The following is a 12941-nucleotide window of genomic DNA, read 5'->3' as shown; positions in this document are numbered from 1 at the left end:
GTGACGGGAGACAGGCCAGCGGGATCCTTGTTCATGCTTCGCTGCGGGTCCCCAGGTTTCTCGGGAGAGGATCCCGTGCGATGGTTGGTGGGCGTGACCAAATTTGGCCGCGGCTGAGAAGGGGTGAACGGGTTGGTTGGTGGTCCAGGCCAAGCGGGATGGATCATGGATCGGCTCCCAAGGTCATGGAGGGGGGGAGGGGGATTGAATCACAGAAGCGTGGTTGGTGAAGGAATGTGGAGGGTTGATGTGCCGCTCTTTGGTTGCATCTATGTGACTGTGGTGCCATGTTTGGGCTGCCGTGATGCGGCGCGGCTGCGAGGGTGCGATTGGGTGTTGGTTTTGGAGGTCTTTTGATTATCAATAAGACATTTCTTTTACCGCGCTTGCAGGGTGAAAGTTGGCAGAGAACAGAGATGAGCATCACGGGATATGAGCATCGCCGGTTGGTGGTGCAGATCTGCTCAGATCCTAGCTCTGGTTGACGTGATTCCTCACTAACGATGAATCATGTCAGTGGAAACAGAGTTCAGGCCGGACGGATGGACTTTCGAGAATGCCGGGAGCGAATCTGCTCGTCTCTGGAATGTCCCATCTTGACCGTGATGAGTGAAGATATCCCGCGGAGACCTCCCGACGGGTTCGGATCCAGTTAGGGCTGGATGAGCGCAGGCACCGCCAGCATGAAGCCGCTTGGCCCGCCCGGGACTGCCCTTCGTCGGGATATTTTGCGCGGCAAGTGATGGTTTATGCCTATGACTGACAGCAGCTTCGAGCGGTGAGGCCGTTTCAGCTCACGATCCACAGGGTCCCGACGAGTTGGAAGAGGCTGGGAGGGTATAAGCCTCGTCCGGTACAGTCGAGGATGATCTCTCTTCTGTCCTTTGCCTTCACCACGACACGCATCTCGAGTTGTTCGGATCTGGCAGGCCTGTAATACATTAGACTTTCAGCCGACAGCCATAAGAGCAGCAACTATCAGTGAACACTCAGCCCGAAATCGATAGCGAAAGCATATACGGATACCGATGGAGAAAACCGCAATACGACAGAAAGACAATAATGGAGGGTGAGTGAGACGCTGCCTCTACCTGAGAAGAGAGCGAGTGTCAACTGAGACACAGTGCGTGTAGGGGTCATCCTTCCCAACTCTCCCCTGGTCCCCCTCTCGGAAGTAAAATGGTGCCAGCAGGTGGCCCGTTGCCCCTGAAAATCGCCCAGCAGCCGACTGACGCGGCTCCGCGTGGGCTCAGGCGGCAGCCCAAAGGCTCTCCATGCGCGGTGTTTGGCCCCAAAATAACATCTCCCGAGGATTTGCCAGAGGGCGATGAAGTCGGAGGATTACTGGGACTCGGGAGTTGCTGTTGTTGCAGAGCGAAGAGCACCGTGGTTGCGGTGTGGTTTGAACCGTCGCTTACACGGTATCATCTCAGTTCCCAGCCCCCCTGAAAACCGTGAGAACCGCGCTTCGTCCTTTTCTCTTTCTGGGCATCTTCACTCTCGCTACGTCTCATTTCGGATACGTTGCGAGATAGCGCCAAGGGAACGGACATTTTTCTGTCTTGATTCTTCCCAATCCGGCGGACCGGATACCCTATGTCGCTTAAACCGTTTCGGCGCGCGCATGTTCCTCGTGGTCTTGACTCAGTCAGGACTCAGGACTCAGTTACGTACCAAGGAAAACTGCCGCCGGGCACTCTTAGCGAGCAGCGATAGTCGACACGACATCAAACCACTAGGACAGCACACGGCCGTGCGGTCCCAGAATCTAGAAGAATGGAAGAATGGCAGTGTTGAACTTAAATCAGCCTTGCCGCCTCATCGACGTGTGTCACCCTCGCGCCTAGAATGCCTCGCCGTTCTCCGTGCAGGAGCAAAACTCTCGCGGCTCGGCCACACACAAGCACACACACACACACACACAATCGGTCCGTTTCTGTTTGGGAGAAAGAGGAAGCAGAGCGGCGCCGCACGACAAAAGACCCCTGCCCGTCGCCGGGGACGCACACTACCCCTGCTCCAAAACCGTTCCTGGGACGCCAACCGCGGGAGATTAATGAGCTCGTTGCCGCCGTTGGCAGGCTGGGTTAATTACGCTCCAGCAACCGCTGTCTTGGGAACGTCTGACCGCACGAGATCTAGATTCCCGTCGCCCATTCTTCCGATTTTTCTTCTTTTTTGAGATGAAGGACGGCAGAATCAAGAAATATTCACGGGCAATGTTTACAGGTAGAATGCTGTTGCATTCGGTTCTGGAGGCTCGTCAATCGACCGCTACGTTGCATTGCCACGAGAGGGGCCCTGATGTCTGTGTACACGTATCCCCAGGCTGTGTTTCCCAAAATACGCAGAACGATAGTTGGATAGAGAGGGGGACCGTGGAGGCGGAAGTTACCAAGTCTGAAGTAATAAGAGAGAGAGAGAGAGAGAGAGAGAGAGTTGTCAAGGAGACTATCCAACACACCTTGCGAAAGAGCATGATCACTTGACGGCGATCGTACGACCACAGCAACAGAAAGATCACAAAAATGACCTTTTGACACTTCGCTAACCGCCCTTTAAAATTAAGCCGCGGCACTTGGAGTCTTAAGCATGTCTTTCGCGAGAGAGGGTCCGCCGGAAATTTGATTCGAAAGCGATGATGTGGAGTTTTTCCGAGTGTTTCAGAGATCAGAAACGATGAACCCTTGGCGGTGGGCTTTCCGTCGGTCAGACGAACCCCTCTCGGCAACCGCGCCGGCCGGACGTTGCTTTGCTGCATACACCGTCTACGCTCCTGCTGAATCCGGACGTCGGCGCCGGATATGTGGGTCCGGGCTGTGAGTGTCCGGCAGGTCTCCGTGAAGTCCTCACAGTGAAAAGAAAAGATTGATCTCGAGTACATTAATATGCGAGGTAATAGTGGCATTTCGCCCTCAAGGCGGAACCTGAAGTGGTGAAAGACAACGATGGTCTCAACTACAGCACGACAAAAGTCACAGAACTAGATGTACGAGGTGATGCAGGTGCATGTTTGCCCTCCACCGATTCAGCTTCCAATATCATTGATATTAAAATCTTTCTTGGTCATTCTTTCAAACTACCTATGATAGCTCTGACAACTACTTTTATTAGCCCCTCATGCTTTTTCTGTCGTTCCAAAATCCCATGATTTCCAGTATCCATTCCCTCAACAATTACTTAGCCCCAGATGCAGGTGCAGGGCATGCTGCCCTCTTCTTCATCTTCTTGGTGCTGACCGAACGCTCAGCCATTCCGAACCAGCCACAGTCAGCGTCAAGCATGGCATCAAACTTGCTGTAGATCATCCTTCCAGTGTTGATGAACGGGGTTGACGGGATAGTGTAGTTCTCCCTGACGAAACCCGCTGGCTGCATTGTCCCAGCCTGGGGCGCGCCAGCACCCTGAGAAGTAACGTCGTAGATAGCAATCGGATTCTTCTCGTCGGGGATGGCGACAAGCACCCGGGTTCCCTTTACCAGGACTCTGGGGTGCTTCGGCATGTACTTTGACCTGATGGTTCTCGTGTTCTTGTACATCTCCTGGCTTACGCGCACGTAAGACTGCGGGATGCCGGTGTCCAAGAGAGCCGTGCCGTGGTCGTAAGAAGTGCTGTTGACGCTGATAGCCGCATTGGGCGGGGTCCAGTCCCTTGGTTTGTTGGAAGTCATGAGGCCGAGCTTAGTGGTGCAGAAGCCTTCGGTGTTGGCGCTCGTCAGGCCGACCTCAACGCCCTTCTCGGTGAGGATATATCCTTGGTGCATGTCTTCGACCGCCTGGCCGCCGATGGAAACGATGTTGATCAAGGCGACCTTATCAGGCAGGGCCTGAGGCTGTTCGTCGCTGGATCGTCCGAAGCCGACACCCACATAGGCACCGCTCGAGGTGATGTCCTTCGGGTACTCCTCAATGTTTGTCTTCTGTGCATCTGTGCATTTGCCGCCGTTCGCCTTCCACGTCGTGCATATGCTGGCCTTGGTCACGATCATGATAGGCACCCTTGCAACGACGTCTTTGCTTAGCGCGCGTCGTGTATCAGACGTGACGGGGAATGTGATGTCAGCTTCGACCCAGTATCCCTCCCACAGCCTCTGGCTGGAGGAGAGGTATTCCGTTCCGGGGTTGGTCATGTTGAACTTGGAGTCTTTATTGATGCCGAACCGGCCGGCGCCGATCATGATCCCGGTGGAACCAGTGTCCATGCCAGTCGAGGGAAATGAGAGCGTCTTGATTGCCGAGTCGACTTCGGCGGCAACATTGAAGTCGAGGAGTGGTGTTGCGTCTATCAGGGGAAGTGTATTGACAAAAGGGATCAAGGCGGTGTTCTTCTCAGTGGCCTCGGGATAGGTCGGAGATCCTGAAGCAGGGCACGATGCCGCTGCGGCAAGCTGCAGGAGCGCCGGGGCAATGAGGGAGATGGAGATATGCATGATGTTGAGCTGTTTGCTTTGAAAGAATGGTGCTGTAGCCTGGTGAATGAAATCTTGAATCTCGAGATTCTTGCTGATATTTAAACATCTTGAGGACGAGTCTTATAATCGCTTCCGGATGTAGCGTCCCGCCGCAGTTGAAATCCGTGGTTAAGCTTCAGCTGGCCTGGATGAGGCGTGGCGCTGAGACATCCGAGAACGTGGCATCCGGTTCAATGGTCTTTTTCTAAATGCAATCCCTTTATGATGGGGGATGGGTAATCGGAAAAAATGAAGAATTGACTAGCCATGTGCCGTGCTCCGCAAGCGGCGAAAATGGCTGAATGGAGGTCTGCAACCTCCGCATCTTCCCAAACTCTATTAACGACATAAGCTCATCGCGGAGAAAGACTAAAGTAACATCGTTCTCGATCCTATGAGGCGTTGAATTGTTCAGTTCGCGTGCGGAGCGGGAAACAAACCCGGAATCGAACGTTTGCCACAGGGCAGCCATGTGCTGTTTCCAGATGGCTTCGGGTCCGACAACTTTGCGGTCTTCTCCATTGAGAGAGTCGTTGTGTGGCTTGGCCAGTAGAGGTTTACAGCGATCTCGAGAGGGACGCGCCCAGTAAAAGCTAACATGATCTCGGCCCGTATGAAATTGGTCAATTGTCTGCTCAGCTGCAGACGCCAGCATCATTGCAACTATTTGGAAGTATGGTAATCTTTTGAATGAACATGAGTATTGGAATTGCACTCGGACCAACTTCAATTGGTTAACTATATAACGTCACAACAGCCTCGACGCCGAGCCTACAAGACGAGAAAAGGGAACAATACGCTTGCAATGCCTGAATGGTATTCAATGGGTCGACAAGTTCCACTCCAACGCAGCACGAAGCATATCCATCACGAACGGGGGCGATGATGTGGTAAACATGTACCCTCTACTCGTGTACCTCAACTCTCTGATGAGACTCTCTGGTCCGGTGAGAAAGCCTGCTGGAAGGCCAAAGATGCGATTAAAAGACCCACACACGAGAACATGAATATTCGAACTACAGGGGAACGAGATGAGCTCCCTTGGGTTCAGGTAATGTGAGGTGCAGTGAAGGAGAATAGTCATGGATGACTCAGGACCAGTGATGGTGGCAATCTCCTCAAGAACATCTGATAGCAAGTGAAGAGCCGAGTCTTCGCCGACGCGAATGTAAACCGTTAGACAAAGCCTCTGATTGCTGCGCGAAAGCTTTTTGACTTGCTGCACGAGCTGGAATAAGTCGATGTAGCTGAGCAGAGTGGGCGCATCCTTCTTCGGTGCCATTACAATGCCATCGCGGACAAATTGGCTCGCGCCCCTCTGAAATAGGAGATAGTGTTTGGTGTATCCCAATAGCGGTCGCGATAGTGCGGCGATGGTTGATGCGAGTCCGATTGAGGCATCCGCATAAGTCAGGCCCGCCTCCATGCCAGTTGCTTTGGCGATGAGCTTCTCAACTGCGAGGTGAGGAGGGAAAGTCCCGCAGATCCAGCGTGCGCCTCCGGCACCGATGCCATACTGCACGCGAGATTTGTGACCTATCTCAAGAATCCTTGGGCCACATGTGGTGTCGAACAGCTGTCTCTGCTGGCTCGTTGGACCCATCGTCGCGTCCATCTTGATCAAACCGCGCACCAAGTCATAGGACCTTTCTGCCTCCTCGGGGTCCTCCTCAACCGTGAAAGATTCTGCGTCGGTCTGGAAGAGAAACCGAACTGAGCTCGGGGATCTGCAGATACCGACACTGGCGGCTGCACGAATGACAGCCTCGACGAGGCGGTTGACTTCTTCATCGGTGAAATCTGCTGAGAGGTTGATGCGGACTCTGCTTTCCCAGAAGGGGACGGCGGGAGTGCATACCGGCGTGGCGAGGAGACCTGCGCAGCGGAGAGCATATGATAGCTTGGCTGAGACGCTGGGCCTGCCGGTGTAAACGGGAAGAACAGGTGTACCAATGTCGCCATAAGCAAAGATGCCGAAGCGTTCTAGTTCCTCCCGGCAAAAGCGAGAGATGTTGGCCAAACGCTGCAGACTGCGGCTGATTCGGGCAGGCTGTTCGAGAACCCAGAGAGTCTGCGCCATGGTGGAACTGGGCAGGGAGGCATTTTCCTGTTCGTCGAGATTCTCTATGCGTTCTCTAACACTTTCCTGGAATTGGCCCTTTCCAACGATTATGCCTCCAATGCCCCCTACAGCCTTGGAAAGGGTGCCAGTGCGTATGTCGATGAGGTCCCAAGGTAAGGGGTTCTCCGGATGGTAGTCGTTCCAGTACTCCAAACATCCTCGGCCGGTCTTGCCGAGTGATAAGAAAGAATGCGCTTCGTCGCAGTACAATGTGAAGCCATACTCCTTCTTCAGGCGGTGTATCTCGTCTAAAGGTGGCACATCGGCTTCCATGCTGTCATCGCTAAAGTCAGCTGGTAGTTTGCAACGATGGTATTGAGATGTACAAACCTGTAAAGACCCTCTATCGCCACGATGATGTTGTCCGTCGCATCAATACACCCGCTTAACAGCGTCTCCAAGTGGTCCATATTGTTGTGCTTGAACTTGCGAAGGTTGGGGCAGATCCCAAGAAACACACCAGTGAACATGGAGTTGTGGCAGTTCTCGTCCATGATGACAACGGTAGCGCAGTCGACCAGCGCCGGAAGGGCGATGTAATTTGAGCCGTAGCCTGTGCTCGTGGTGAAGCAGAAGTCGGCACCAAGAAACTTGGCAATGGCCTGGTGTGTCTCGTCTCTGAGGAAGGGAACTGCATCGCTCTCAGAGACGGGGAGCATCTCGAGGCACAAACGCTGCAGCCTCTCGGCTTCGGCGGTGGCCTTGTAGAAGCCGGCATAGTTGTGTGAGGCGCCATTCACCAGCTTCGTCGCGGATCCGAATGCGTCACGGGCTTCAACGCGACCAAGGCACTGAGTGAGGAGGACTCGGTAGTTGGCACCCCACCAGTTGAACAGAGGCTCGACGTAGTTGTAAGCGAAGAGACCCTTCTGGGAGATAGGCTTCCGAGTGCCGTTGCGTTCGCTGAGAAGAACACGGAGACGCGTAAGAGTAAGGCGGACGAGCTCGCGCACTTTCTCAGTGCTCCCCACGTGAGGTGGAAGGCGCGACTTGACGGAGACAAGGCTTGAGGTGGTGCTTGTTGACAGGGTCGAGAAGGTCCTTCGGCGTTCTGTGTCCCCGGCCACGGTGGTTACGGTGACGGCGACAGCTTTGTCGTTTCCCATATCAGTTCAACAAGCGAGGAGGACTCAGCCCTGGTGAGAGGCAAGAAAGTAGCAAGGGTAAAGTTGGAAAAGGGGAAGAATAGGAGGCAGATCTGGGCGTTGAGTAGAATGAGAGAGTCGACTTGGGTAGCTGGGAATGACCTCATGGAAGCAGAGCGACTTTTCTAATCATCGCGAGATGACTTGCATCCTAGACTCTGCAGTCTTGGCCAACCCACAGCAACTCGTTGTCTTGGCGGTGAACGTGATGGGACGAGAGAATGGACACGAGGACCACCAACATGGGAACGTGTAAGCGCTCGCACGAGACCCTCCAGTCTCCAGCAGTATCACCCGTTTAGTCGCCTCGTCCAACCTATGATCCATCGTGTAATCTCCGTGATTTTTTTCCATCGCTTCCTCTCTCTTCACTGAACGCATGCAGCAATGGGCCTGCTGCACTGGATCCTCGTGAGCGATTTCAGACATATTTGGAAAGATCTGTCATTGACACTGCGACAGCGTTGCGCCCGCACGGCATGACTCGACGGGGGATAGTGCGGTTGTCCGTAAAAGAAAAAGGCTGTTTTGCGCGGGAGTTGAGCGTTGGACGGGAAATATTTGTTCGAGTGAAAGTATCATGAGCTCTGAAGATTTAGACAAGTACAACGGTAGCATCTGCGGAGGTTTTGTATGAGGGATTTGTCTTGGCGGCTCAGGAGTCAGTGTGTTGGGGTTGGGATTCGTACGGGCGCTTCCCGCAATGGACCAAGCTTTTTTTGGGACCATCTTAGTCTCCCCGGACTGCTTTAATTCGTCCTTCAACTCCCTTGTCTGGGGTTAAGGCAAGGACGTTGTGCACATATGCAATGCGGTATTAATCTCATGTGCCCTTCCCGCTCTGAGGATGTGGGCTACGCTGGTTGTGTATCTGGAGGCCTCTGGGATGTAAACAAGGCTTTTCACGATGATGAGAGTGTACCTGTGACATGGCAAAACCCCTCAAACCGATACCTTCCCCCCCTCAAGCTATTCTGATCTTTGACGGCACAGCCACCTTCCTCGTTTGTGTTTGGTGGATATTATATGTAAACATGCAATGCAGCTCTGTATCCCTCACACAAAAGCCGCACGCGTTGATGGACCCCCAGACGCGCGCAACCAACCACCCAGTCTCCATTGTCATCACGGCGCAAAATCTGGATTCGGACTCAATTTTGGCTTACGAAGTCCACTGAGGTCGTATCGTCAAGCTCTGCGAATGATCTAATGAAACCTTCAGCATTCCGGGATATCTCGACTCGGCACCGTGGAGCCTCATTGTACGCATCGTGAAACTTACAATGGTTCCTCGCTTCGGCATCGGCAAGGCAGCGGTGAGAAGTTTTTTTCCGTTGAATCTTTCTAGTCAAGTGATGCAGTTAGGATATGAGGGAATTATCACGAGAGAATACTGGAGTTTTCCTCTGGATACCGGCAGCCACGTGGGATGACTGCTCAGCTTCGACTTTTCGTTGAAGCCCGCGGCGGTTCATCAATCTTCAGGCAGCGCACTTGCCTCTCTATTCTTCTTTTGCAGCTCATCAAGTCCTTCGTGTCCTTTTGCTTCAAGACATCCGAAGCGTTGATGTGACTTACGTTTTGCTCCTGATGAACCCCTATTCCCTACAACAAAACACGATGGAAGAAGACCAAAGCATCAAGTCCAGCACCAAGAAGAACATTACTGATACCATCTTCCCAATACCAGGGCCGCGACGTTGGTGCTACTTATTCCTCGGCATCTCTCTAATGCTGACTCTGGACAATTAGCATTGCCGGTTCTCGGAAATATCTTGGACATCGACCTCGTCAGTCCATTGGATTCCTTGATAAATCTCGTGGCAAAGCATGGTAAGTGGGCTCCGTATTCGGTCGTGTCCGCTCTTAGCCCTGCAGTCTTGACTAATAAGATGGCTGACTTTTATTAACAGGTCCCATCTTCTCCTTGACCTTTGCTGGTAAAAGAGAAATCACTGTCTCAAGCCGTGAACTAGTAGAGGAAGTGTCCGATGAAACCCGTTTCTGCAAGCTCGTCACGAGCGGTGTTGAGACTATGCGAGCAGCCGCTGGCGATGGTCTCTTCACCGCACAGCACAACAATCGCACCTGGGGTGTCGCTCACAGGATTTTGATGCCAGTCTTTGGCCCTTTGAAGATCAGGAGTATGTTTGATGAAATGAATGATCTCTCTGAACAGCTTTGCTTGAAGTGGTAAGCCACTCAGTCTTTCCTATGCCCACCAGCCTTTAACTCACTAACCTCAGGGCTCGTCTTGGTCCTTCGGTGCCCATCGAAGTCGCTGATGATTTCACTCGCCTGACTCTGGACACCATCGCGCTGTGCTCTATGGACTACCGGTTCAACAGTTTCTACCTGGACAAGAAGACACACTCATTTGTCGAGAGCATGATTGCCGTCCTTGGAGAAGCCGACCTGCAAGCTGTCCTCCCTGACTTTGTCAGTTTACTTCGACCACGGGCAATGTCCAGATTCAGGCAGAACATTGAGCAGATGCAATGCACATGCCGCGAGATCATCACGCAGCGCCGTCAGTCACCCACCAAAGATCAGAGCAATGACTTGCTCAACGCCATGCTGAATGGTCGCGATCCCGAGACCGGGGATTCCTTGAGTGAAGAAGCCATCGTTCACAACATCATTACCTTTCTGGTCGCAGGTCACGAGACTACGTCAGGTCTCCTGTCCTTCTCCATCTGCTATCTTGTGGAGCACCCAGAGGAAATGAGGAAGGCTCGTGAGGAAGTCGACCGAGTTATTGGAGATGGGCCCATTAACGTCCAGCATCTGCAACAGCTTCCTTTCCTCGATTCAGTCTTCCGGGAGACATTGAGATTGATGCCGACTGCGCCTGGGTATTATGTCACCCCATTCAAGGATGAGATCATCGGGGGACGGTATCTCGTCAAGCCTGGCGAGGCCTTATGTGTGCTGTTGCATACCCTTCACAGAGATCCTGCAGTTTGGGGTGCAGATGCAGAAGAATTCAAACCAGACAGGATGAGGAACCTCGACAGTATTCCAAAACATGCCTGGAAGCCGTTTGGTAATGGCATGCGAGGTTGCATTGGGAGAGCGTTCGCTTGGCAGGAGGCGCAACTAGTGAGTAAAGCCACAACAAATAGGTAGAGAAAGGCACGGGTGCTCACACACGGCTTCTGCAGGTTATCGCGATGCTTTTGCGCAACTTCGACATCAAGAAGGATGATCCTGGATACAAGCTCAAGGTCAAGCATCTTCTTACGATCAAGCCAGCCGGGTTCAAGGTTCGCGTCGGCTTGAGAGACGACAAGAGGCCGACTGACTTCTTAAAAAGCCTAAGGGCTCGCTCGAGTGGTGTCGAAGAGCCTTCAAGACAGGCTATGCAACACGTCTTGTCTCAAAAAGGCCCGATGACAGTCTTGTACGGATCTGATACAGGCACCTGTGAAGCATTGGCACAGCGTCTCGTCATGGAAGCATCCAGAAGAGGCTTTACCCCCAAGTCGATGTCCATGAACGATGCTGCAGGAAGTCTACCTTCGGATGGCCCAGTCGTCATGATCACCGCGTCTTACAACGGACTGCCATCGCGGGATGCGACTAAGTTTGTTTCTTGGACCCAGAGTCTTCAAGCTGGCGACTTGAAAGGCGTCCGGTTCGCCGTCTTTGGTTGTGGTAAGCAAAATCTCATGATGCTCTGTTATGGCGCGTGCTAATGAACATCCCTTCAGGTCACAGAGACTGGCCTGCTACACTTTTCAAAGTGCCAATGGCGCTGGATGCAATGTTGGATGCGGCTGGAGCTCAGAGACTGGCCACTCTGGGCACCGGAGATACTGCGACCTGTGATGTCTTCTCTGAGCTCGAAAGCTGGCTCGATAACCACCTTTGGCCAGCACTGCTAGACAATCATGGGCGAATTGTGGATCGGGAAAGCCCCGATGTCGATATTGAGGTCAAACTTGGAAATGGATTCCAACCCACAGTACGCAGAGGCTTCATACCAGCATTTGTCGAAGAATCTCGCATGTTATCAGCGAAAGGTGTCCCTCAAAAGCGACATCTTGAACTCAGACTGCCAGAAGGGGTCATCTACCAAGCCGGCGGTCATCTTCAGGTTTTGCCCCAGAATGACCCACAGCTTGTTCAGAAAGTTTTGTTCAGGTTCAACATTACCGGAGACACTCTACTGACGATCACATCTCGATCGGGCCGTTCATCCAGCCTGCCTCTCAACAAGCCCATCACAGCCTGGGATCTCTTTGCCAGCCACCTTGAACTCACACGCACAGCAACGCCCAGAAGCATCGAAATCTTGGCAGAGGTAGCTGAGAAAGAGGAAACTTGCGCTACATTGCGGACCCTGTCGAGTAAGACTTCCGACGTCCGCGACAAGCGTCTTACCGTCGTCGACCTACTCATGACCTTTCACGACATCAAGCTTTCACTCACATTGTTTCTCTCCATGTTGCCGCATATGCGCCCTAGAACCTACTCTTTCTCGTCTTCGCCTTCCTGGAAGTCTGGCTTTACGACGCTGACTTATACCGTTGAGGAGAAAGGCGTCGCATCAAAGTATCTCGCATCGTTGAGTCCAGGGGATGTGGTGCAAATCTCTCTGATGCCTGCGACACTGAACTTCAGTCTCCCCGATATTCACAGCCGCACTTCAACACCGGTGATCATGGTAGGAGCAGGCACAGGTCTCGCCCCTTTCATGGGTTTTGTCCAGGACCGCACAATTGCACTGCGGGAAGGAGCTTGCTTGGCTCCGGCGATATTGTTCTTTGGTTGTCGTGGACCCGAGCTGGATGACATATATCGGAATGAGTTGGACGAGTTTGAGAAAGAAGGCGTGGTAAAAGTCGTCCGCGCTTTCAGTCGGGCAAGAGGGGCGCCACATCAATACGTCGTTGATCAGCTGCCAAACTTCAAGGACCAAATTTCAGAAATGTGGAAGAGTGGAGCACGCGTCTATGTATGTGGTGCGAAGAAAGTTGCCGATGCGGTGTTCGAGGTGTTGCGTCCAATGCTCCTTGAGGCGGAGATGGAACCTGGACAGCCAGGTTCTGTTGACACTGACACTTGGAACAAGACTGTCCCGGGTAATCGATATGCAGTCGAGATTTTCAACTAATGTTTCTGTATGATAGACATGATGGTGCCTCTTTATTTGGAAGGTAGTCACATTAGAATCATGAAGGTACTTTTATCATTCACGACTGTCACTTGAAGAGATAT

General features: G+C 52.8%; 3 protein-coding genes across 3 annotated transcripts; 1 reads left to right on the top strand and 2 right to left on the bottom strand.

The window, feature by feature from the left end:
* Positions 1–3176: 3176 nt before the first annotated feature.
* On the bottom strand, positions 3177–4430 carry CGCA056_v004080 (uncharacterized protein; the record flags this gene model as incomplete). The annotated part of the gene is made up of 1 exon (XM_037319335.1): positions 3177–4430. One exon carries the CDS (start codon positions 4428–4430, stop codon positions 3177–3179), a length of 1254 nt encoding a protein of 417 aa, XP_037181712.1.
* An 841-nt stretch (positions 4431–5271) lies between these two features.
* Positions 5272–7679, bottom strand: LCB2 (Serine palmitoyltransferase 2; the record flags this gene model as incomplete). The annotated part of the gene is made up of 2 exons (XM_037319334.1): positions 5272–6847; positions 6904–7679. The coding sequence occupies 2 exons, from the start codon at positions 7677–7679 to the stop codon at positions 5272–5274; spliced, it is 2352 nt and encodes a 783-aa protein (XP_037180713.1).
* Positions 7680–9338: 1659 nt separating this feature from the next.
* On the top strand, positions 9339–12837 carry FUM6-1 (Bifunctional cytochrome P450/NADPH--P450 reductase; the record flags this gene model as incomplete). Its single annotated transcript, XM_037319333.1, has 6 exons — positions 9339–9417; positions 9471–9551; positions 9632–9911; positions 9965–10820; positions 10883–11375; positions 11432–12837. 6 exons carry the CDS (start codon positions 9339–9341, stop codon positions 12835–12837), a joined length of 3195 nt encoding a protein of 1064 aa, XP_037180712.1.
* Between the last annotated feature and the right edge of the window lie 104 nt (positions 12838–12941).

Source organism: Colletotrichum aenigma (assembly GCF_013390185.1).
Source record: "Colletotrichum aenigma strain Cg56 chromosome Unknown KSG_Cg56_contig03, whole genome shotgun sequence".
NCBI classification, from domain to species: Eukaryota; Fungi; Ascomycota; class Sordariomycetes; order Glomerellales; family Glomerellaceae; genus Colletotrichum; species Colletotrichum aenigma.
This window is presented reverse-complemented; position numbering and strand designations above follow the sequence as displayed.